This window comes from Sorex araneus, chromosome X (genome assembly GCF_027595985.1).
Source record: "Sorex araneus isolate mSorAra2 chromosome X, mSorAra2.pri, whole genome shotgun sequence".
Classification (NCBI taxonomy): domain Eukaryota; kingdom Metazoa; phylum Chordata; class Mammalia; order Eulipotyphla; family Soricidae; genus Sorex; species Sorex araneus.
The window spans coordinates 161,201,647-161,226,420 of NC_073313.1; the positions used below are offsets into that span (position 1 = coordinate 161,201,647).

At 48.8% G+C, this 24,774-nt stretch overlaps 1 protein-coding gene across 1 annotated transcript in view; it reads right to left on the minus strand.

The window, feature by feature from the left end:
- The window catches only part of FMO4 (flavin containing dimethylaniline monoxygenase 4), a 28,180-nt gene extending 3,452 nt beyond the window's left edge, over positions 1-24,728 (minus strand). Inside the window, exons 1-7 of the mRNA XM_055121209.1 lie at positions 24,630-24,728; positions 20,809-20,941; positions 10,338-10,526; positions 8,903-9,059; positions 7,608-7,750; positions 4,028-4,227; positions 3,173-3,522 (exon numbers count right to left, since the gene is read on the minus strand). Coding sequence (XP_054977184.1) covers positions 3,173-3,522; positions 4,028-4,227; positions 7,608-7,750; positions 8,903-9,059; positions 10,338-10,526; positions 20,809-20,940 — 1,171 coding nt within the window. The 5' untranslated portion in view covers position 20,941; positions 24,630-24,728. The remainder of the gene's footprint in view (positions 1-3,172; positions 3,523-4,027; positions 4,228-7,607; positions 7,751-8,902; positions 9,060-10,337; positions 10,527-20,808; positions 20,942-24,629) is intronic.
- Between the last annotated feature and the right edge of the window lie 46 nt (positions 24,729-24,774).

Genomic DNA, 24,774 nt, shown 5'->3' on the forward strand with positions numbered 1-24,774 from the left:
ATCAGCTCTGTTATCCTGCTAAGCATGTGCCACCTTGTATATTCCTTAAGATCAATAAAGGTACTAAACCATCTTCTGAGGCTTGACTATAATTGGTCAGTGCCCCAGACGCACTTTTATTGGCCGTAAAGAAATAAAAGCCATACAGATAGTGTAAGGTTATGTGGTATATCCCTTTACTATTTTGATTACTCAGTTTTAGTCCAGCCTGATCCTTCCCAGCTTTTATTGTCATCCCGGTCCCTTCTCTATCTTGCCTACCCTCCACCCCACACACACTTGTGGTTGATCCCAACCACTGACCAGTTCCTCCTAGTTCCTTTTTTCCCCTGATATAAATATATACATATGTATGTATATATAGATGCAGAGAGTCTCTTGCCCGAACGCCTGGCTGTTTTCCCCGGGCCCCCTCGGAGGGGATGGGCTCCAGCTTCCCTCCCCACCCCGAGCAGAGCTCCCGGCGGCCGAAGACCACTGGAACCTAGCTACAGCCATGCTGGAGGCCCCTCTCCACACGGACAGGCCTCATGCATGAAGGTACCGGCAGAGGAACCCAGGTGTGTGTAATCCCATCAACGGCCAACATCCAGAGACTTAAAAGCAAGCTCCCAGAAGCACGCTGCCGTTTAGCCTACTCCCTTTGGGAGAAACTGGCAATCCTCTGAGAGTTTCCTGCCCACATGGGACAGCCTTGCAAGCTTCCCATGGTGTATTCATATGCAAAATTCAGTAACAAGCTGGATCTCATTCCCCTGACCCTGAAGAGCCCCCAGTGCAACATCCTTAGGAGGGCCGAGTCGAGAGAGACTTCTAAGATATCAGGGAAAGGACGAAATGAGATGTTACTGAGCCTGCCGGAAAAATCGGTGATTAACGGGATTTCGTGATTCTTGATTCGTGATGTATATACATATATATTTATACTGTAAATGAATGCAATCATTCTATATCTGTCCCTCTCCTTCTGACTCAAAAAAGAAAAAAAAGAAAGAAAGAAAGAAAGAAAGAAAGAAAGAAAGAAAGAAAGAAAGAAAGAAAGAAAAAAGAAAGGAAGGAGGGGGAAGGAAGGAAGGAAGGAAAGAAAGGAAGAAAGGAAGGAAGAAAGAAAGAAAGAGAGAAAGAAAGAAAGAAGAAAAGAAAGAAAGAAAGAAAGAAAGAAAGAAAAAAGAAAGAAAGAAAGAAAGAAAGAAAGAAAGAAAGAAAGAAAGAAAGAAAGAAAGAAAGAAAGAAAGAAAGAAAGAAAGAAAGAAAGAAAGAAAGAGAGAGAGAAGAAAGGAAGGAGGGGGACGGAAGGAAAGGAAGAAAGGAAGGAAGGAAGGAAGGAAGAAAGAAAGGAAGAAAGAGAAAGGAAGCAAGGGGAAGGAAGGAAAGAAAGAAAGAAAGAAAGAAAGAAAGAAAGAAAGAAAGAAAGAAAGAAAGAAAGGAAGGAAGAAAGGAAGGAAGAAAGAAAGAAAGAAGCAAAGAAAGGCAAACCACTGAAAATTTCATGGAAGGATATAGATAGTTCCCCCTTTATAGTGTGTGTATAAAGTGGCGGGGTGTCACGGGAGATTTTCAAACCCTCTCCTCTACTGTGTCACCCTCCTCCCCATTCAAATAACATTTGCATGTCTGAATTGTCATTGAAGCAGTTATTTATAAAATTCAGTTGACTGTTTCTTTTTTTTTTTTTTTTGGCTTTTTGGGTCACACCTGGCGATGCACAGGGGTCACTCCCGGCTCTGCACTCAGGAATTATCCCTGGCCGTGCTCAGGGGACCATATGGGATGCTGGGATTTGAACCCGGCTCGGCTGCGTGCAAGGCAAACGCCCTACCCGCTGTGCTATCTCTCCAGCCCAAGTTGACTGTTTCTATTCAAGACAAAGTTACCCTTTGAAGGCTAACTGGTTGGCTCAACTGTAGCTGTGATTTTTAGTTTAATAATACAAATGGAATTTTTCTTATTTATTTTTGGGCGATGCTCTGGACTGACTCCTGGCTCTGCACTCAGGAATCACTCTTGACAGTGTTTGGGGGGGACCATATGGGATGCCGGGGATTGAACCGGGGTCACCTGCATGCAAGGCAAACGCCCTACCCGCTGTCCTATTACTCTGACCCTCTATAAATGCAATTTTTCCTTTGTGGTGCCAGGATTAAACTCAGGACCTCACACAAGCAATGCTCTAGTGGTTTTTTTTTTTTTTTTTTTTTTTTTTGCCTTTTGGGTCACACCTGGCGATGCACAGGGGTCACTCCTGGCTCATGCACTCAGGAATCACTCCTGGCGGTGCTCAGGGGACCATATGGGATGCTGGGAATCGAACCCGGGTCTGCTGCGTGCAAGGCAAACACCCTACCTGCTGTGCTATTGCTCCAGCCCCCGAAATGCTCTAGTGTTAAACTATATTCCTCCCCATTTTTTCCCCTCTGTTTTTCAGTATTTTATATAGTCTTTTAGCAGACATCTGCTTGCGCTTAGCTAAATCACAAGGCATTGGCTATTCTCCTTTTTTTTTTTTTTTGGGTCACACCCGGCGTTGCACAGGGGTCACTCCTGGCTCATGCACTCAGAAATTACTCCTGTCGGTGCTCAGGGGACCCTATGGGATGCTGGGAATCAAACCCGGGTCGGCCGTGTGCAAGGCAAACGCCCTCCCCGCTGTGCTATTATTGCTCCAGCCCCATATTCTCCTTTATTTGTTTGCGGGTGGGTCCACACCCCGCTGTGCTCAGGACTTACTCCTGGCTCTGTGCTCAGGGCTCACTCCTGGCAGGGCTCAGGGGACCACATGAGATGTCAGAGAGTTACTGCTTGCAAGGCACGCGCCCTCCTTGCTGCACCATAGCTCCGGAGCTCAGCATTTGAGTTTTCCCGTCTGACAGCGCTCATGGGAGACACTCCGTGTCAGGGCCAGAGCCAGGGACCCCCCACCCCTGCATGCATCGTCCATTCCCCCCCCCACACACTGACAGGGTCCACTTACCTTTTTTTTTTTTTTTTTTTTTTTTGCTTTTTGGGTCACACCCGGCGATGCACAGGGCTTACTCCTGGCTCTGCACTCAGGAATTACTCCTGGCGGTACTCGGGGGACCATATGGGATGCTGGGATTCAAACCTGGGTCGGCCGAGTGCAAGGCAAACGCCCTACCCGCTGTGCTATCACTCCAGCCCCGGGTCCACTTACCTTTGAATACCCTGGTGACCCATCGAGCCTGGAGCTCTGTGCCGGCCAGGATGGACCCTTGGAGACCGATGAGGCCGATGATGGCCAGCGTGGCTCTGTCCAGGCTGACGGGGAAGACGAACTTGTGCAGAAACAGCTTCTTGGCACAGAGGCTTTGCAGCGGCTCCTCCAGGAAGGGGAAGGAGAAGTCGTAGCCCGTGGCGAAGATCACGGCGTCCACGCGCTCCTCCGAGCCGTCCTCGAAGACCACCGACGTGGCGCCAAACTCCCTCACGCCACCTTTCACGGCCACCACGCCGCAGAGGATGCAGGTGGGAAGCTCGTCGTTGATGATGACTTTGGGTTTTTTCCTGGAGACCCAGAAAAGGACTCAGCGTCGCCCAACCCATTGCCCAACCCACGGGACACCTCAGCCAACGGTTCATTTGGGCCATTCGGTAATTAGCTGGCGGAGCCGAGGGACGGGAGCAATTTCTAGCAATTTCTTTCTTTTTTTTTTTTTTTGCTTTTTGGGTCACACCCGGTGATGCACAGAGGTTACTCCTGGCTCTGCACTCAGGAATCACTCCTGGCGGTGCTCAGAGGACCCTATGGGATGCTGGGAATCGAACCCGGGTTGGCTGTGTGCAAGGCAAACGCCCTCCCGCTGTGCTATCGCTCCAGCCCCGATGACTTTGAATCTGAAGAGTGACAAGAACCACCGTGGTGCCTTAAGGGACACTGTCTTCAGGAATAAACTCAAACAGGGCAAAAGGCACATTTCCAATGCTCAAGCAGCTGCTGTTGCAAATCACAGAGAATTAGCGACACGGGAGTCAATCATCGTAGCATTAGATTAATAAAAAGGTTAAGTACCCCTTGGTAATACTCAAGCCGTAAATCTCATGGTTAAATCTTTTACTCCTCTGTCTCTCTTGGATCCGCTTTAGAATACTCGGAGGCAGCATTTGAGTAAGAAAGTTCTGATATCTTCTCGTAATCATCATATTATACGGGTAACCCCCGTGGGAATCTCGGCCAAGGACCCAGGTACCAGTTCTAGTACTGAGAAGTACCTGAAAAGTAAGGCAAGAAGGATAGAATCATGTTCACTCTTTGCAGTGGTTTGCATCAGTGTCCCGAATGGCCTTAGAACTTCCCTCGGAGACCTAGTGAACGTGTATGTACCCCGACAGGTGACTCAGTTTCTCTCATGGCTTTCAGAAATCACTTCTTTTGATGGGGTGGAGAGAGGAGTGGTGGGTCCTGCCTGCAGCCCTGCGCACAGTCAGAGCCTATTCCTGGCTCTGAGTTGGGGGACTCTTCTAAAAGTGCTCAGGGACCAGTTATAGTGCCAGGGATTGAGCCAGAATTGGAGACATGCAATCCTGAATCTTTTTTTTTTTTGGAGGGGGGGTCATACCTGGCAATGCATAGGGGCTACTCCTGGCTCTGCATTCAGCAATTACTCCTGGGGGTGCTTGGAGGACCATATGGAATACCAGGGATCAAACCTGGGTCTTCCGCATTCAAAGCAAACGCCCTACCCGCTGTACTATCACTCCGGGCCCTGCAATCCTGAGTCCTAATCCCTGTCCTAGGTCTCTGGTCTCTCAGTGCTCACTTTGACTTGATCTACATGTACACCTGCTATACAAACAGGGGTAACACACCTAGCTAGGAGCTGTTGATTTGGAAAAAAAATATTTTTTGGGGGGTGGGGGGCACGCCAGTGATGCTCAGGGCTGACTCCTGGCTCTGCACACAGAGATCACTACTGGCGATGCTTGGGGGACCCTATGGTGTAGGATAACATAGCCTCAGGTAGTTTAGGTTTATTGGGTTACTCCCATCACAGTGCTCCCATTCCTCTGTGTTTATTTGTAGCTTCTTTCTTAGTGTTCTGTTGACTTGTAAATATTGTTTTTCTCTTCTCCTTGAGTCCTTTGCACAGTTTATTCAGAGCCATGTCCTATTTGTATGGACGCAGGAAGACTTAGCAAATGCTATGCTTTTGTAAGCTGGGAGTCATTTGACTTTACATGATATTTTCCTCCTGGGCATCTGTTCTCTCAGCTAAGCCTCAGCTGCCCTTGCTTCCTAGCACCCCCAAAAGCAGGGTCCTGACAAGGGACGGGACGGACCCAGGGCAAGCGGTGAGTTGTGTGCTACCCTGGCATCGAGATGGGCCTGGCCAAAGTGCCTAATGCTTAACTATAAGTTAAGAGCTTGGTCATGGACAAATGCTGTCATGATCCAAACAGTGATACCTAGATTCGGATCCTGCTAGGGTGAGGAATGATTAACCTGGCCTGAGTGCTGTAGTCTGAGTCTGTGGCAAGATGTTCCCAGGAGAGCTGCCTTGCAAGCCTCAATGTATCTCTTGCTATGTCCATACAAAAATAACTAGTATTAAGATGTTAATGAGTGTTTGGAATTAAGGAAAGGAGAAAAACACCTTAAGAGTCAGGAAGGGCTTTGGAACCCTAGGTCTTGTTCCCTTTGAACCTGACAGCCCTCAGGAAGGGCTTTATTATGTTGATTTTGCTGCCTGGCGGGGTGTAACCTAGGGACAAGGGTGAGAGAGGAAAAAGGGAGGAGAGAGATGGAGAGAGGCTGCAGTAGATGGAGAGAGAGGCCGGAGCTAGAAGTGCCGGAGATGAGAATGATGGAAGATTGAAAAAACAGTAACTAATCAGCAACCAGCTTGGTCCTCGTTCTTCCTTCGCCTGTCCTTGGCCAACAGCCGTCCCGATCCAGTCCATACACAGTGGTTCCAGAGCAATGAACACAGGTGGTGAGACAGAGCTGCCCGGAGAGCCCTCGAGTGTACATGCGCCTCGACATGCTTTAGATTTTTACACTATGGGATTCTGGGGATTGAACCCAGGTTGGCTGCATGCCAGGCCAATGCCGCTGTACTATCACTCCGGCTCCTGATCTAGAAATTATTATTATTATTATTATTATTTTTGTATTTTGGGTCACACCTGGCGATGCACAGGGGTTCCTCCTGGCTCTGCACTCAGGAATTACTCCTGGCGGTGCTCAGGGGACCCTATGGGATGCTGGGATTCGAACCCGGGTTGGCCGAGTGCAAGGCAACTGCCCTACCCGCTGTGCTATCGCTCCAGCCCCAAGGAAGGTTTAAAAATTAGATTTAGGGGCTGGAGCAATAGCACAGCGGGTAGGGCAGTTGCCTTGCACTCGGCCAACCCGGGTTCGAATCCCAGCATCCCATAGGGTCCCCTGAGCACCGCCAGGAGTAATTCTTGAGTGCATGAGCCAGGAGGAACCCCTGTGCATCGCCGGGTGTGACCCAAGAAGCAAAAAAAAAATTAGAATTATTTCTTTAGTTTTGTTTTGTTTTAGGGCCACACCTGGCAGTGCTCAGGGCTTTTTCCTGGTTCTGCATTCAGGGGTCACTGCTGGCGGGCCTGGGGCACCAGAGGGGTTGCCAGGGAGCGGAGCTGGGTCCGCCACGTGCCAGGCCAGCGTCCTACCTGCTCTACTGCTGCTCCGGTCCCTGTCACTGTCACTGTCATCTCGTTGCTCATCTATTTGTTCGAGCGGGCACCAGTAACGTCTCTCATTCTGAGACTTATTGTTACTGTGTTTGGCATATCCAATACACCACGGGTAGCTTGCCAGGCTCTGCCGTGCGGGCTCGATACTCTCGGTAGCTTGCTGGGCTCTCTGAGAGGGGCGGAGGAATCGAACTCGGGTCGGCTGCATGAAAGGCGAACGCCCTACCGCTGTGCTATCACTCCAGCCCGCTCTGGTCCTTAGATTTATTTATTTCTTTTTATGTTGGGGGCTTGGGGGTGCAGAGGAGGCTAACTCTAATTTAGTGCTCTGGAATCATTCTTGGCTGTGTTGGGGGCCACAGGTAATGCTTTGGCTCAAATCCTTATTTCCGGAAACTACACGAGCCCTTCAGTGCCTGGAGCTATCGCTTCAGCCCTGAGAACACAACTTGAACGACGGTCAAGCAGAAGGCCAAGGTGCGACTCCCCACCTTCTAGAATCCTTCTGTATGCTTCTTTGGCCAAGCTCTGGTTGCTTTGCTCTGAAAACAGGGCGCACAGCCCACTTGCAGATATCCTGAAAAACCCACCTGTCTTTCGCTGGCTTTGCAGGGGGGTTGCTGAAAACGGAAAGCAAAGAAGCAAGGCAGAGAAGGGGAGTAATCTGCCCTTTTTGAGGCATCCTTGAAGCGAGCCACGAGTCCAGTATCTAGAGTTTCAGGGACCCTTCTTGGAGAAGATTGGCTTCTGCAGAAGTGTGTTCTAAGCACATCAGGGAGGAGGACCAGTGGCTTTGGGGATCTTCAGGGCTCCGACGGTCACACACACGGTGTCCGCGTGACTGCACAAGTGGCCAGAGTGTCTGATAATCCTGCAGTCCCCCTCCCGCCCGCACAGGTGGCACCAGGAAGGGACGGAGATGGCATTACCTGAGCTCCGGACCGCCCGAGTTCCACAGAGATGTCCCCTCCCGTGTTCCCCAGACCGACCACCAGGACGCATTTGCCCTGGAAGCCTTCTGGGGTCTTATACTCCTGACTGTGCATCACCTGGCCTCTGAACTGATGGATTCCTGGAGAGAGGAGATGGAAGGATCAGAGAATCGGAAATCCTTTTATTTTATTTTATTTTTTGCTTTTTGGGTCACACCCGGTGATGCACAGGGCTTACTCCTGGCTCTGCACTCAGGAATTACTCCTGGCAGTGCTCAGGGGACCCTATGGGATGCCGGGAATTGAACCTGGGTTGGCTGCGTGCAAGGCAAATGCCCTCCCCGCTGTGCTATGGCTCCTGATCCCCTGCTATACTATTCCTCCAGCTCCCCAAATTGTCTTTCAAATCAGTGTTTTGGGGCTGGGGGCTGTCGGAAGCCCCCAGGCTGCTCTGATTGCCTGTATCTAATCCTTCCAGGCTGTTTTCACTGAAGATGAACACATATCTGATTTCTTTCATTCAACGACTTCATAGGAAACACTGACAGAGAGTTTGTTTCAAAATTCTGCCTAGGGGTAAGTCTGGGGAACGAGACTTGGAGTGTGTTTGTGTGTGTGTGTGTGTGTGTGTGTGTATGTGTGTATGTGTGTGTATGTATGTGTGTGTATATGCGTGTATGTGTGTGTATATGTGTATATATGTGTGTATATGTGTGTATGTGTGTGTATGTATGTGTGTGTATATGTGTGTGTATGTGTGTGTCTGTCTTGGGGGTTACTATTAAGTATTCCTGGAATCCTCCTGCTCCCCCTTTTCTATTTTTTAATTCTTTAAAAAATTATATATATTTAGTTAGTCAAAAATTTTTTTTCTTTTTTTTGGGGGGTCACACCCAGCGATGCTCAGGGGTTACTCCTAGCTCCACACTCAGGAACTGGCAATGCTTGGGGGACCCTATGGGGGGCTGGGGATTGATCGAACCCATGTTGGCTGTGTGCAAGGCAAACACCCTCCCCACTGTACTATAGCTCTAACCCCAGATAAATCAATTTTTAAATGACTCACTGTGAGATGGACCCTTACAGAGCTGTTCATGCTCAGGTTTCGGTCATACAGGGTTCCAACACCCATCCCTCCACCAGGGCACCTTTCCCAGCACCGGTGTCCCCAGGTTCCCTCCCATCACCCCCCACCCCCATGTTTTGAATTCCAACGCATTGCTGCAAGCTGGGAAACGCAACCGTTTGGAGAAGCCCGGAGAACGGGCCAGGGCTCAGGTGGACACACTCACCCGGGAAGGAAGGTAAGTGAGGGCTCAGGTAGTGTCCCGTGCACACCATCACCGCGTCGAAGACAGCTCTGTCCTGCTTGCCCTCCGTCTCTGTCACCACTTCCCACTGGCCGGTTTCGGTGAAGTCTGGGCACCTGGTGACGCTGCAGACTGTGGTCTGGAAGCAAGATAAACATTCCCCATCACTCTGCCCTGGGCACCTCAGTCAACGGAAGCCTTTACTTCAGAGCACCCGAGGGTCACATGACTCAGGTCACATGACTCCCATGAGCAAGCTTGCCATGATTGATGGACCTTCTCTCTAGAGATCTCAATTACTTGGTCAAAATCTTTTTTTTTCCTTTTTTGCTTTTTGGGTCACACCCGGCGATGCACAGGGGTTACTCCTGGTTCTGCACTCAGGAGTTACTCCTGGTGGTGCTCAGGGGACCCTATGGGATGCTGGGAATTGAACCCGGGTCGGCTGCGTACAAGGCAAACGCCCTACCCGCTGTGCTATTGCTCCAGCCCTTGGTCAAAATCTTAAAAGTGGTTCTCTAGCTAAGGACCCCCATACACAGAAGAATCCCTTCTTGTGGGGCGTATAGAATTGTTCAGGGTTTTGTTGTTGTTATTTTATTTTATTTTTTTGCTTTTTGGATCATACCCAGCGATGCTCAGGGGTTAGTCCTGGTTCTGCACTCAGGAATCACTCCTGGAGGTGCTCGGGGGATCATATGGGATGCTGGGAATCGAACCTGGGTTGGCCGCGTGCAAGGCAAACGCCTGTGCTATTGCTCGGCCCCACCTCATCCTTTTTTTTTTTTTTTTTTTAAAAATCAAACTTTATTCTGTTCCAGAAGATGGATTTAGAGATGGAATCAAGAAGTTCCGGTACTGGGGGCCGGGAGTCCAGCACGGAGGTCATTTGCCTTACATGGGTTTAAATCCTGGCACCCCACATGGTCCCCCAAGCCGGCCAGGAGTGATTCCTGAGCACAGAGCCAGGAGTTACCCCTGAGCATCGCCAGGTGTAGCCCCAAACAAAACAAAACAATACAAAAGTTCATTATTTTCTTTCTTTCTTTCTTTTTCTTTTTTTTTTTTTTTGCATTTTGGGTCACACTCTGCGATGCACAGGGGTTACTCCTGGCTCTGCACTCAGGAATTACTCCTGGCGGTGCTCAGAGGACCATATGGGATGCCAGGAATTGAACCTGGGTCGGCTGAATGCAAGGCAAATGCCCTCCCCACTGTGCTATCACTCCAGCCCTCTAAGTTCGGTATTTTCATGAGGCATTTGTGCACAGATGTAAGGATTGATTATCCGCCCATTGTTATAAAGATTAACATCAGAAAAACATTGGTCTAAACCCTCTTTCCAAGAACTTCGTTAATAGGAAGCCCTACCCCAGCCTCCCTTATTTATTAGTCTTTCGTGTCCCCTTGGTCTTACCTGGAAACGAATGTACTTCAGAAGGTCAAAGTGTTCCGCAAATTCTCGAAGATAGTTCCAGAATTTCTCGTGGCTCATGAAGTTGGGATAATCCTCGTGGAAGGGGAAGTCGCTGTAGCAGGACATTTCCTTGCAGACGTTAGTCACCAGTGATCTGTATACCCTGGTCATTCCATCTTCAGAGCTATCCTGCAGGGAGGAAGTGACGTTAGCTTGACGGGAGCACAGTGAGGGGTCCTCAGCTAGTCCAACACAGAGAGGGCTGCTGGTCACTGTATAGTCTCCGGGTGGCCAGGGAAGGCCCCGGTGGCTCTCCCCCTTGCCGCCTGGGTTGGGTGGTCTCAGTCTGATCCGTGCCATGGGGCAGACGGAGGAGGAAATGAGGGCCAAACCGGTTGATTGATCAGTTGCCGTTTATTCCATTGTCCCCACGCGCCTGTTCCAGTCTCTCTAAGACCCCCATTCTAGTCTTACGCTGCCCCTCATTCCCGTCTCCTCCTGTCTCTCCTGCTCCTCTCTCTGTGCTCCATCTCGCAGCCTGGGATCTCTGACTAAATTAACATCTGAATTAACATCTTAATTCTACTTTTTTTTTTTTTGCTTTTTTTTCTTGGGGGGGTCACACCTGGCGATGCACAAGGGTTACTCCTGGCTCTGCAGTCTGGAATCAATCCTATCGGTACTCAGGGGACCATATGGGATGCTGGGAATCGAACCCGGGTCGGCCACGTGCAAGGCAAACGCCCTACCCGCTGTACTATTGCTCCAGCCCCTTAATTCTACTTCTTAATATTAGTTATTTTGTATGGACACAGTAAGAGATACATTGAGGCTTGTAGGGTGGCTCTCCTGGGAACATCTCATCACAGACTCAGACTCTGTATCACTGTATGACGGTCATCCGGTTGTTCATTGAGTTGCTTGAGCGGGCACCAGTAACGTCTCCATTTTAAGACTTGTTGTTACTCTTTTTGACATATCGAATATATCATGAGGAGCTTGCCAGGCTCTGCCGTGCGGGCGAGATACTCTCGGTAGCTTGCCGGGCTCTCTGAGAGGGGCGGAGGAATCGAACCCGGGTCAGCTACATGCAAGGCAAATGCCCTACCGCTATGCTATCACTCCCAGATTAATCATTCCTAACCCTAGCAGGGTCTGAATCTAGTTATTGCTTTTTGGATCATGACAGCATTTGTCCATGACCATGCTCTTAACTTAGAGTTAAGCATTATGGCACTTCGGCCAGGCCCACCTCGATGCCAGGGTAGCACATAGCTCACAGCTTGCCCTGGGTCCATCCAGTCCCCCGTCGGGACCCTGCTTTTGGGGTGCTAGGAAGTAAGGGCAACTGAGGCTTAAGTTGAGAGAACAGATGTCCAGAAATAAATATTATTCGGAGTCAATTAACTCCCAAGTCAAAAAAACATAGCATTAACTGTCTTCTTGTGTCCATACAAAAAGGACATTGCTTGTGGCTGGAGTAATAGCACAGTGGGTAGGGCATTTGCCTTGCCTGCAGCCGACCCGGGTTCGATTCCTCTGTCCCTCTTGGAGAGCCCGGAAGCTACTGAGACTATTCCACCCACACGACAGAGCCTGGCAAGCTCCCTGTGGCATATTTGATATGCCAAAAGCAGTAACAACAAGTCTCACAATGGAGACGTTACCACTTGAGCAAATCGATGAACAACAGGAGTGCAGTGCAGTGCAGTGCTTTTTGGGTCACACCCAGCAATGCACAGGGGTTACTCCTGGCTCTGCACTCAGGAATTACTCCTGGCAGGGCTCGGGGACCATATGGGATGCTGGGAATCGAACCTGGGTCTGCTGCGAGCAAGGCAAACACTCTCCCCACTGTGCTATTGCTCCAGCCCCCAGAACCTGTATTTATTTATTTATTTTTGCTTTTTGGGTCACACCCAGCAATGCACAGGGGTTACTCCTGGCTTTGCACTCAGGAATTACTCCTGGCGGTGCTTGGGGGACCATATGGGATGCCAGGGATCGAACCCGGGTCGGCCGCGTGCAAGGCAAACGCCCTACCCGCTGTGCTATCGATCCGGCCCCAGAACCTGTATTTAGAAAGGGTCGGAAGCTAGAGCCAAAGCAGCAAAGAGATAAGATCTCGGTGAGATAGTGCAGAGATAAACTTTTTTTTTATATAATTTATTGATTTTTTAATTAGTGAGTCACAGTGAGGGTACAGTTACAGATTCACACATTTTCGTGCTTGTTTTACCCTCATGCAATGTTCGAGAGCCCATCCCTCCACCAGTGCCCATTCTCCACCACTTATGAACCCAGTATCCCTCCCACCCCCCTATCCCATCCCCCCCACCCCACTCTGCCTCTGTGGCAGAGCATTCCAGTTTGTTCTCTCTCTCTCCTTTTGGGTGTTGTGGTTTGCAATAGGGGTATTGAGTGGCCATCATGTACAGTCTCTAGTCTACTTTCAGCACGCATCTCCCTTCTTGCTCAGGATTTCCAACCACATTTTACTTGGTGTTCCCTTCTCTATCTGGGATGACTTTCCCCCAGCGTGTGAGGCCAGCCTCCAAGCCATGGAGACAACCTCCTGGTATTATAAACTACTATTCTTGGGTATTAGTTTCCTACTTGCAGAGATAAACTTAATGAGAATTTAGGTTGCTTTATAAATAACAGAGACATAGGAGACAGCAAAATAAAGTTTTCTCGAGATAGCACAGTGTTAGGGCATTCGCCTTGCACCCGGCCAACCCGTGTTCGATTCCTCCACCCCTCTCAGAGCCCGGCAAGCTACCAAGAATATCTCGCCCACATGGAAGAGCCTGGCAAGCTCCCCATGGTGTATTCCATATGACAAAAACAGTAACAATAAGTCTCACAATGAGAGACATTACTCGTGCCCGCTCGAGCAAATGGATGAGCAATGGGATGACAGTGACAGTGATTTTTTAAATATAAAGATTGGCAGTTCAAGTGTTTTCTTATGCTTATATCAAAGTTTGGTAAAAACTAAGGGTCTCTTTCTTTGTGTAAGCATGTTTGTATTCTTGTGGAATTGTTTTAAAAGTATCTGGTGTAGAAAGCTCATGATTTGAGATAACTAAGGTACAAGAACTATTGAAATTAAGTAAAAAAAGATTTTATCATGTTTCATAAAAGTTGTTGGTTCAAAGGTCTTATGCTTTTATGTCAATGTACATATGTATCTGCATTAGATTAGATAATTGTGGTAAAAAGAGGTTCAAAATGTAATGGTTTAGTTTAAACATGAGTTTCTAGAGTTATGAAATTGGTTGCAAAACTTATCCTACCAGTGTTCTATTTGATCGCTGATACTTTTGGTACCTAAAATTTCTAGAACTACTAAGTAAAGAGTTATAAAATGGGTTAATCTCAGATGTCAGCCTGCTGTAATAATTTTTTGAGAATGGAGAACTTCATGAAAAATGTGGGAAAATAACTAGTTAACTTTTTTCTAACCACATTGCTAATCAGTCTGTGCAGTGAAAATGCATGCTATTATTATGATAATTTTATTTCATGCAAAGCTTTGTCACCAGGTATTAGCCTATTCCTCACCTTCAGACAAGTGTGAAATCCTTACTGTTTCATGATAATATATGAGTGTTTTATTTTATTTTATTTTATTTTATTTATTTTTTGTTGAATCACCATGTGAAATATTACAAAGATTTCAGGCTTAAGTCTCCGTGATACAATGCTCAAAACACCCATCCCTTCACCAGTGCCCATGTCCCACCACCAAGAACCCCAGTATATCCCCCCCTGCCCCCCCCGCCTGTGTAGTTGATAATTTTCACTTTACTTTCTCTTTACTTTGATTACATTCAGTATTTCAACATAAAGCTCACTATTATTATTTGGAATTTACCCCCCAAAATCAAACCTGATGAAAAAGCAGCATTTGATAATTTGTTTTCCCTTGCTGAGAATGAAGAGGTATGAGGCCGCGCGGTTTTGGATTTCTGTATTTTAGTAGTTGAGACCAGGGAAATTTCTGCCAAAAATTGCATCATTGCAAGCTTAGTTCACAGTCTGGAGGCATTTCTGCAAGAAGCTGCTGTTGCTGAGAGTAGTTAGATGGCCTCTGGGATCATGGGCGTTCCAATATATGAGTGTTTTAATCCTTTTATATCTGTGTTTTCCTAGAGATCAAAATTCTAAAGAGGTCCCCTAGTTAATTTCTAATGTGAAGTGATCTTTTGCCCAGTGAATATACGTTGTAAGAACTTTAATTGTGAGCATGTTTAAGGCTTTTGAATGTTTATAGAACTGATTGAATGCTTTTGAAAGAGCACTGCAGAGTAGAGTTTTGTCATATTAAGTGAGATGGTTGGTGCCTTGTGTCTAAACTTGGGAGATCATGTTGTACTAATATAGTCATGAGTACTAATATGTCATAAGTCAGAAAGATAATGGATGGAGATATCATCAGTGGGAAACAGGGAAGGAATCCTGTTAAAGTAAAGTTGGTTTCAAAACAAGATGAAGGAAAGTTACAGGACAGAATGAATGTTAAGGAATGTGTAGAAGGTTTGAGGTTGTGTTTTAAAGAAAGGAACTGATCAAATTGTATTGTTATAAGAAACTCTTTAAATTGCATCTGCAGAATTGCTCTAGTACCTTTTTTTGCAAGATATATGGAAAAGGATATTGGATGGATTATCCAGACTCCTGTTACAGTGCTCTTAGATAGTAGAATTCTTCAAACATTGCAGGAAATCAAGGGTTTTTCAACATGGGATTAAATGAATTAGACAGGTTAGACTGTACACTGGACTCCCGGTACAGTGCTCTTAGAAAAGTCAAGGTTTAAACATGATGCTAAATTGTATGCTTTATCGCTACAGATTTTAGCTTCTTTTGACTAGGACCCACAGCAAACGGGTGAGTAAAGTGAAATGCTTGCTTTTCTCTTCTTTGTACCTTCAGTATGTTTTTGATGTTTTGTGGCACTATGTTGGTTTGCATAAATCCAGATAACAGTCTTTCCTCTCTGTAATAGGGTCTATCCCTCATGCAGACATGAAAAACCAGTTATGAGACCCAAAAGCCCTCTCCCAGGGAAATAGTCAAGGAATTGGTCTAAATGACAGGAGCAGGTATTTAAAAGGTACTGTTTTAAGTACCTACAAACCTCAGAGGGACCCTAGAGGCAGGCAAGATCAAGGAAAGACTGGAAATTATCTCTGCTGTGAAGAATGAGGAATCTGGGAATCTGCAATGACTGACTCAGCCTGGGCCCTGTAAAGGCCTGGAAACCAGGTGGGATAGACTCCTTTCTGCCAGGTCTTCTCTGTGGAAAATGAGGCCCAAGGTCACGTCCAGTTTAACCTGAAGGCTCGAGGCACCTCCAGTTCTTCGTGGGACACCTTATGGCCAGGCCTGGGTAAGATAAGATCAATGCCATGCCAGATAAGATCAATGCCGTTATTGGTGTGTCTCCTGTCTTTAGCCAACCCCAAGGACCTCTCAGTAAATAACGGGGTAGCCCAGATGGAGAGTTCTCTAATCTTGCTATATTTATGCAAAAGAACGAGCCAGGTTTGTGAAGCCATCTGGCAAATTTATAATGAAGGTGGAGAGAAAACCTTGTTTCTGTAGCTTGCTTCTTGTAAGAACCAAATTCTAATTCTACAGAGAAGATTGAATAAGTGTATTCTGATCTTGGTTTAAAAGGTACCTCCTTTTGAGGTACAGCCGGTACGCCTTCTCCAGACAGAGCCCCGACGACAATGAGCAGCAACTAACACGGCTCCAGGATGCGGGACTGGGATAGCTCCGAACCGCACGGCCACTAATGTGGCCGCATGACCTTTTCTGAAAAATGAAAACATACAATCTATTGACGCCATCCAACATGTCTGACTGGTGGAGGAAAACCTCCTAATAATGATAGTGAGATCCCTGTTGAAAATTGAACGTAATCAAAGTAAGGAAAGAGTAAAGTGAAAAATGTCTGCCACGCAGGCAGAGGGGGAGTGGGAGGGGGGTATGCGGGGGTTTGGTGGTGGATCAAATATAAAAACTTTGTAACTGTATCTCAGTGATTCAATAAAAAATAAAATAAAAATTTTTTTTTAAATAAAAAAATAAAAAAAGGTACCTCCTTTAGGAAATTTAGATAAAACTTGGTTTACTTATTGTAGAAAGGCAGCCTAGCATATAAAGGAATTCAATGTTGTACCTGCTGTCACTAGCCTGACCACAGCTTTAACAGGGGGAACCTCAGCTTAAAGTGCAGGATCAGTTGCTTCCCCCAAATGGACAACCCTAGCATTTGGGGATGTAGGTAGATAGATTAAGAAAGACCCCCACCCCCGAAAAATCCCAATTGCCTGTTGTGAGTGCAAATGCCCTTTACGGAGGAACTCTGTTCCCTTTAAAATTCTTTTGGGTTGACTGCCACTACTCCAACTCAGCCTTGAAAAAGGAAGTGTAGGCTAGAGTGTGTGACCTCTCTCTCTTCTCCAGCCATCACCAGCCCTACAGGTATCAGGATCCAGCTCCATGTGGGGCTCAGAGCACACTGCCACAGTGAACTCCTCCGTACACACTGGGAGATCTGGCCTGAATTAGGCGACATGAGACTGCCACCTGCGAGTGTCCTTACACCATAATCCTGACCAGACCAACTGCTCTGAGGATGGATAAAATCAAGACCTGGGTCCATCCAAGCTTCACAGGTAAGAGCTGCCTCCCCTTTTGGAGACAAAGTGACACCGGCCAGTGGCATATCCGGACGATGGGAGACGACCCCACTCCAGATAAGACCGAAGAAAGTGGCTCAAAGGAACCATGGGAAGGGCACGGGTTATTCTCTGTATCTGCATGCCCGTAGTGCCAGCTGCAGAGTGAGCTCCTTACATGCCCCAGTTTTGGCACTGGGTCCTCTCTGATACTGAGACGAGTAGAACTAGCCTTGATCTGTGCCAGTTATGACCCACGCTGCAACGTGCGTTTGTTCAGGGACCTACGGAGCCTATTGTCTTACATGTAGCCCCTTGCTCGTCCCCTTCCTACTCTGCCAACTCCAGTCTCCCTGAAATGTGTTTAATGGTAAAGATTGTGCTACAGGAATATTGTTATAGGAAGAGAGCTGGGAAAGTCAACTTGTCACCCTGATCCCATCTCTCCCCGCTGAGAGCCCTAGTATTTCTGCTTTTGCTCCTGACCGTGGGTTTCTGCATCCTGAATAAGTTGGAGTCTTTTGTTAAAGATAGGATAAACATGCATAAGGCAAACAGTCCAGATTGACAAAATATAAACACAGAAGGTTTAACCTGTAACAACGTCTCTTATATAAGGGCTTAATGGCTCTGTGGTGAGATACAACAATCTTCACTAAATTTCTTCTGAGGAAATATTGTCTGGCCATTCTGTTAGCAAATTATTATTATTATTATTATTATTATTATTATTATTATTATTATTTGCTTTTTGGGTCACACCTGGCGATGCACAGGGGTTCCTCCTGGCTCTGCACTCAAGAATTACTCCTGGCAGTGCTCAGGGGACCATATGGGATGCCGGGGATCGAACCCGGGTCGGCCGCATGCAAGGCAAACGCCCTCCCCGCTGTGCTATCGCTCCAGCCCCTCTCAGCAAATTATTGATAACAGCAATATAGAATAAATTATTGAGGGCCTGCTATGGGGGCAGGCTTAAAGGGTGGTTGGGAAAATTGGAGTAAGTGGTGGAGGGAAGGTGTAATGGTAGTGGAATGGGTGTTAGAATATTGAGTTGAACTGTAACAAATCATCATGAGCAACTTTATAAACTGCAGCATTTTTCTTGGCATTAAAGTGTAAGGAAAGGGGCTGGGGTGATAGCACAGTGGGTAGGGCGTTTGCCTTGCACGCAGCCGACCCGGGTTCGATTCCCAGCATCCCATGTGGTCCCCTGAGCACCGCCAGGGGTAATTACTGAGTGCAGAGCCAGGAGTAACCCCTGTGCATCGCCAGGTGTGACCCCCCCAAAACAAAACAAAACAAAACAAAAAAATAAAGTGTAAGGAAAAAAATACATAAAAAAAATAAAACACCTAAAAAAAAAAAAGGTAGGATAAACGCAGTGATGGTTCTCAGGTAGGAATACCAGAAGTGCCCAAACCTGGGGATCCTACACCTGAGTGATCAAAATGAGGAAGATTCCTAATTATGAATAACTAAAGGGGGGAACGTTAGGGCCCACTTTAGCCGGAGAACTGCCAAGACAACTGTAGCATTGTCATAGCACTGTCGTCCCGTTGTTCATTGATTTGCTCGAGCGGGCGCCAGTCACGTCTCCATGGTGAGACTTGTTGTGACTGTGTTTGGCATCTCGAATACACCACGGGGAGCTTGCCAGGCTCTGCCGTGCGGGCGGGATCCTCTCGATAGCTGGCCGGGCTCTCTGAGAGGGACAGAGAAATCAAACCTGCGTTGGCCGAGTGCAAGGCAAATGCCCTATTCGCTGTGCTATCTCTCCAGTCCCATGACAGGCTCTGGGTAACTTGGGCCTCTTCCAGGAACAAAAAAAGCAGAAGAACCAGACGCTCCTGTCAGAGATTACATCCCCGGAATGAGATTAAGTCTCTGGGATGTAACTGTCAGGGAGATGGGCTGGATGTCTTGGACCAAAACACCACCACCAACAAAAATATATGTGTTACTCTGCAGGTAATAGAAATTTGCTGAGTAACGCTGACTTGACAAAGTGGAAGGATAAGAACTTACTGAGCCTAATGCTCACGGTCCGTGTTGAAACCCGCTGCGTTGGGCGGATACTTGGACCCCAGCTAGCTGTAACAATAAACCTTGCTGTGTGATTTGCATGATCGACTCTGTACTCTGTCCTTGAGGGTGTTCGACTCTGGACTCTTAACAGCAAGAAAAGAATGTCAGGGGTAGATAAGCAGTGTAATAAAATAAAAAAAAAAAAGGATTTAACTGGAGAGTTTCGGAGGAAGTGGAAGGAAGAATGAAAAGGGAGAGTGAGTAACGCACTTAAGGGAGAAGGCGGGTTTCTCCAAAGGCGGAGAGAGTTCCAATCCACATCTCAAGAGGGGAGATGCGGGTGCTACATGTGCTCAGGAGACACATGTGCTCGGGCGCCACATGTGCTCAGCCACGTGGGCGCAGGCAGCACATGGGCTGGGGCAGCATACGTGCCCTTCCTTTGTTCAAGCTGGCATTGATAGGGTTTCTCCAACTTGCCCGCACATGGGGCTTTCTAGCTAGGTAAGAGTTCGTTGCTAGGGTGGTTGCCAAGGGCGGTTGCCTTGGTCTGGAGTTTCCCTGGCAGGGATGAGGGGTGGCTCAAGTGTCATAAATCTTCTTCAGGTCCCTAACAGCAGCCTCTCTCTCTGCTACAGTTTGTGTCTCGGTGGGGTTCTGCCTCCTCAGCCTCTGTCACCTACACCAGGTGGATTTTTTTTTTTTTGGCTTTTTGGGTCACATCTGGCGATGCACAGGGTTTCTTCCTGGCTCATGCACTCAGGAATTACTCCTGGCGGTGCTCAGGAGACCATATGGGATGCTGGGATTTGAACCCGGGTCGGCCGCGTGCAAGGCAAACGCCCTCCCTGCTGTGCTATCACTCCAGCCCCACCACCAGGTGGATCTTATCAGGCCTCGGCCTTAATTCTAATAGCTTTAGGGCTCTGGGATTTATTAATTCTCAGAAATTCCACCACCATAGGGAGAAATTCCCTCTCCCGTCTACCTGCCTGCTTCCAAGGGAGCCAGCACACTGTCCCCAAACATCTTCTGGAACGTCACTCTGGGCTCGCTTTCCGCCTGTCCTTCCACAGGTCACCCTCCCTCCCTCCCCTCACGCTCTACGCTGCCTCCCCTCGCCTCGGCCTGGGGGCTCCTGGCTGATTTTTCCCTTCTTTTTTTTTTTTTGCTTTTTGAGTCACACCTGGCGATGCACAGGGGTTCCTCCTGGCTCTGCACTCAGGAATCACCCCTGGTGGTGCTCAGGGGACCCTATGGGATGCTGGGAATCGAACCCGGGTTGGCCGCGTGCAAGGCAAACGCCCTCCCCGCTGTGCTATGGCTCCAGCCCCGATTTCCCCCTTCTTGTCTCTGTGTAGTTTCAGTCACACCCCCTGTGTCAGCCCAAGGTGTGGGCTGCTGCCTTATCAAGGAAGTTCCAACATTTCCATTCTCCAGAGCAGCGGCTGTTCCGCACTCACCAAGGGCTCACATTGGTCCCCTCCCCCCCCACACCCACCAGAGTTTCAGGACACCTCAGTCTGGGCATCCCGAGGCTGCTTCCACCCCGGGTTCCCAGACTGAGCGCTTTCCTCCCCTCCTCTCCGCCCTGAAGCTCACGCCCTGCCACCCAGCACCCACACGGTGCCATCTCCGCACCCCTCGTGTCTGCGGGCCATGTGACCTTTCCCCGCAGTTGTCCCCCCTGGAGAAATCACGGGCTGGCCCAGGCTGCATGGAGGCGGTGGGCGCCCAGTACTCACAGTGAACTTCCAGAGTCCCCCGAAGTCCTTGCTCCTCTCAAAGCAGGTGGGCTCCAGGCCCTCATCCAGGCAGCATTTGATGGAGGACAGGCCACTCACCCCCGCTCCTATCACGGCCACTCGCCGGACCATCCTGGAGGTGGAGAAGAGTGCGCTGAGGTGATAGCACTGGGGGAAAGGCAGATGTGAGGGTGACAGCAGCTGTGAGGTAACAGCTGTGAGAGTAACAGCAGCTGTGAAAGTAACAGCAGCTGTGAGAATAACAGAGCAGCTGTGAGAGTATCAGAGTGGCTCTGAGAGTAACAGAGCAGCTGTGAGAGTAACATGCAGCTGTGAGAGTAAGAGTGGCTCTGAGAGTAACAGAGCAGCTGTGAGAGTAACAGAGCAGCTGTGAGAGTAACATGCAGCTGTGAGAGTAACAGAGTGGCTCTGAGAGTAACAGCAGCTATGAGAGTAACAGGCAGCTGCGAGAGTAACAGAGCAGCTGTGAGAGTAACAGAGCAGCTGTGAGAGTAACATGCAGCTGTGAGAGTAAGAGTGGCTCTGAGAGTAACAGAGCAGCTGTGAGAGTAACAGAGCGGCTTTGAGAGTAACAGAGCAACTGTGAGAGTAACAGAGCAGTTGTGAGAGTAACAGTAGCTGTGAGAGTAACAGGCAGCTGTGAGAGTAACAGGCAGCTGTGAGAATAATAGAAGCTGTGAGAATAATAGGCAGCTGTGAGAGTAACAGAGCGGCTGTGAGAGTAACAGAGCAGTTGTGAGAGTAACAGCAGCTGAGAATAACAGCAGCTGTGAGAGTAACAGCAGCTGTGAGAGTAAATTGGCAGCTGTGAGAGTAACAGTAGCTGTGAGAGTAATAGAGTGGCTATCCTGTTACTCCGAGCAGTACCCTTTCACCTGGGAGCTGGAGTACCATCATGCTTGGGTGACACATGCAGGCTCTAGGGCTGGAGTTGGGGGTGGGGAATAGGCATTTGCCTTGCATGCCCATTCAATCCCTGGCCTGCATGTGGACCCCTGAGCACTGCCAGGAGTGACCCCTGAGCACGATGCTGGGAGTAGCCCCTGAGCACCACCAGATATGACCACCCTCACCTCCCCCCAAACAGACAAAGACCTAGTGAGTACGCTTGCAGAACTCTCACTGTCTGGAGAGGCTGACATAGGCTAGCTACAGAATGTTTTAGAATGACAGTGAATGTTCTAGAATGGCAGTGAATGTTCTAGAATGGCAGTATATGCTGGCTGCAAGGCATGAGACCAGTCAGTCCTGCTCTGATTGGGCCACAGCACCTTTTCCTGCATAACCTGTTAACAGTGAAGAAGAACCGGGAAATGTCTCCCCTTACATGACACAGCATTTAGAAATTAAGAATTTCTGCAGGGGGACGGGGCCGGATCGGGGAGGGCATTTGCCTTGCATGTGGCCGACCCGGGTTCGATTCCCGGCATCCCATATGGTCCCCCAACACTGCCAGGAGTGATTCCTGAGTGCAGAGCCAGGAGGAACCCCTGAGCATTTCTGGGTGTGTGATCAAAAAAAGCAAAACAAATAAACAAACAAAAAAGAATTTCTGTGGGGTGGAGGGAGCAGGCATTTACAAATCAACTTCTGGTATATATATATTTTTTTGGTTTTCGGTCCCACCCGGCGATGCTCAGGGCTGACTCCTGGCTCTGCACTCAGGAATCACTCCCGGCAGTGCTCAGGGGACCTTATGGGATGCTGGGAATTGAACCCTGGTCAGCCGCGTGCCAGGCTGGTGCCCTCTCCACTGTGCTATCGCTCCAGTTCCAGATTTCTGGAATTTGTACCGGGGAGAAGTGCGTGAGTTAGCAAGCTGGAACAGATGCTCGAGTTTCCAGTTCTTTTTTTTTTTTGCTTTTTGGGTCACACCCGGCGATGCTCAGAGGTTACTCCTGGTTCTGCACTCAGGAATTACCCCTGGCGGTGCTCAGGGGACCATATGGGATGCTGGGAATCAAACCCGGGTCGGCCACATGCAAAGCAAACGCCCTACCCGCTGTGCTATTGCGCCAGCCACGAGTTTCCAGTTCTGTTTCTGCCCAACCAGCTGCGCGACCTTGGACAAACTCTTGACTTCCTGTGAGATTGGTCCCATGTTGTCAGAGATTTCTAGGAGTTTTCTCATGGTTTCCCCGCCGCCCAGCTTGGAAGAACCAGAGTGTCAGCACCACGGGCGGGTGGGCGCTCTGGTTCCCGCCTCCTGAGCTGTGGTATGTCCAAACGCCCCGTCCTTGCTGCCCAAACTGGGTGGGCTAGAAAGGCCGGGAGAAAATCCTTCCGGTCTTGAGGCCCCAGAGGATGAGCCGTGTGCAGACCCCTGGACTGCCCCGCCCGAAGTCTCCTGAATTCATGGGCAGCAGTGAGCCATTGAAGGCTGGACCTCTGAGCATTTCTCTTTGCTGCCCTCCCCCTTCTCTGCCAGGCCAGCAAAAAAGAGAATCATTTCTTCTTTTTGGGGGGAGGGGCCACACCTGGTGATGCTCAGGGCTGACTCCTGACTCTGTCCTCAGGGATCACTCCCGGCTCAAGGGAGCCTGTGAGGTATCATCTCCTTGCTGTCCTATCACTTCAGCCCTGGAAGGAATCATTTCTTTCTTTCTTTCTTTTTTTTTTTTTTGGCTTTTTGGGTCACACCCAGGGATGCTAAGATGTGGAGAGACACAGTAGGGCTGGAGCGATAGCACAGCGGGGAGGGCATTGGCCTTTCATGTGGCCGACCGGAGTTTGATTCCTCCGCCCCTCTTGGAGAGCCTGGCAAGCTACTGAGAGTATCAAGCCCACGCGGCAGAGCCTGGCAAGCTACCCATGGCATATTGGACATGCCAAAAACAGTAACAATAAGTCTGTCAATGAGAGATGTTACTGGTGCCTGCTCAAACAAATTGATGAGCAACGGGATGACAGTGACATAGGAGAGACACAGTGATTTGCAAATCAAGTCATAGATCATCATGCTTTTCTGTGGCTTTTTTCTTTCGGGGGGGGGGAAGGGTGACACCCAGCGATGCTCAGGGGTCACTCCTGGCTCTGCACTCAGGGATTACTCCTGGCTGTGCTCGGGGGACCCTATGGGATGCCGGGGATTAAACCCAGGTCAGCTGTGTGCAAGGCCAACGCCCTCCCCGCTGTACTATCGCTCCAGCCCCATGAATCATGATTTATTCGAGTTTGGAATTTGCTTGGTTTACGCGTATCATTCCCACCTGCCACTTGCTTTAACTTCATTCTGTTTTTTTTTTTTTTCTGTCAGATCCCCCCGCTGTGGAATATTTGTGTTTTCCAAAGCCTGGAGACTCAGTGTTCCCCCCTAAGATGAAATCAGAGCGGTGTTGGGGACATAGGACGGCGGGGAGGGCGCTTGTCTTGAACACAGCTAACCAGGGTTTGACCCCAGGCCAAACCGTCAGGAACGATCCCCGAGTGCAGAGCCAGGAGTTTCAGCCCTGAGCTCCACCAGGTGTGATCCAACACAAACAAAGGTAAACCAAACCCAAACAAGATGAAATGAGAGGGGCGTCTGAACGGGAAGGCCAGCCAATGTCCCATTCTCTTCAGCTGTGTGCTAGGACACAATTTCCTTTCTCTCCAACCTTCCTTCGCTTTGTCCGGCTCTGTGATTCTACGGCTCTCACCCTCACCTCACCAGGAGGTTCTGCAGACGGGAATCTCGGTCTCCTCTGGAGAACAGAAGGCGTTCTGAAGAAACGCTTTCAGGAGCAGCAGAACCCTGAATGCCTCCGCCCAAACAGCTCCTGAAAACATTCCCAGCCCCAAACTAACCCCAGGACACTCACCTGGTTGGCACAGAACAGATATTCTGACTCGAATGATTTCTTAACAACCGACAAGCCAGGAAGTTTCCTCCTCAAGAGCAAGCAGCAAACCTTGACACTCCGACTCTGTTATTTAAAAGGAAATAAAAGGGTGCTGGCTCCGAGC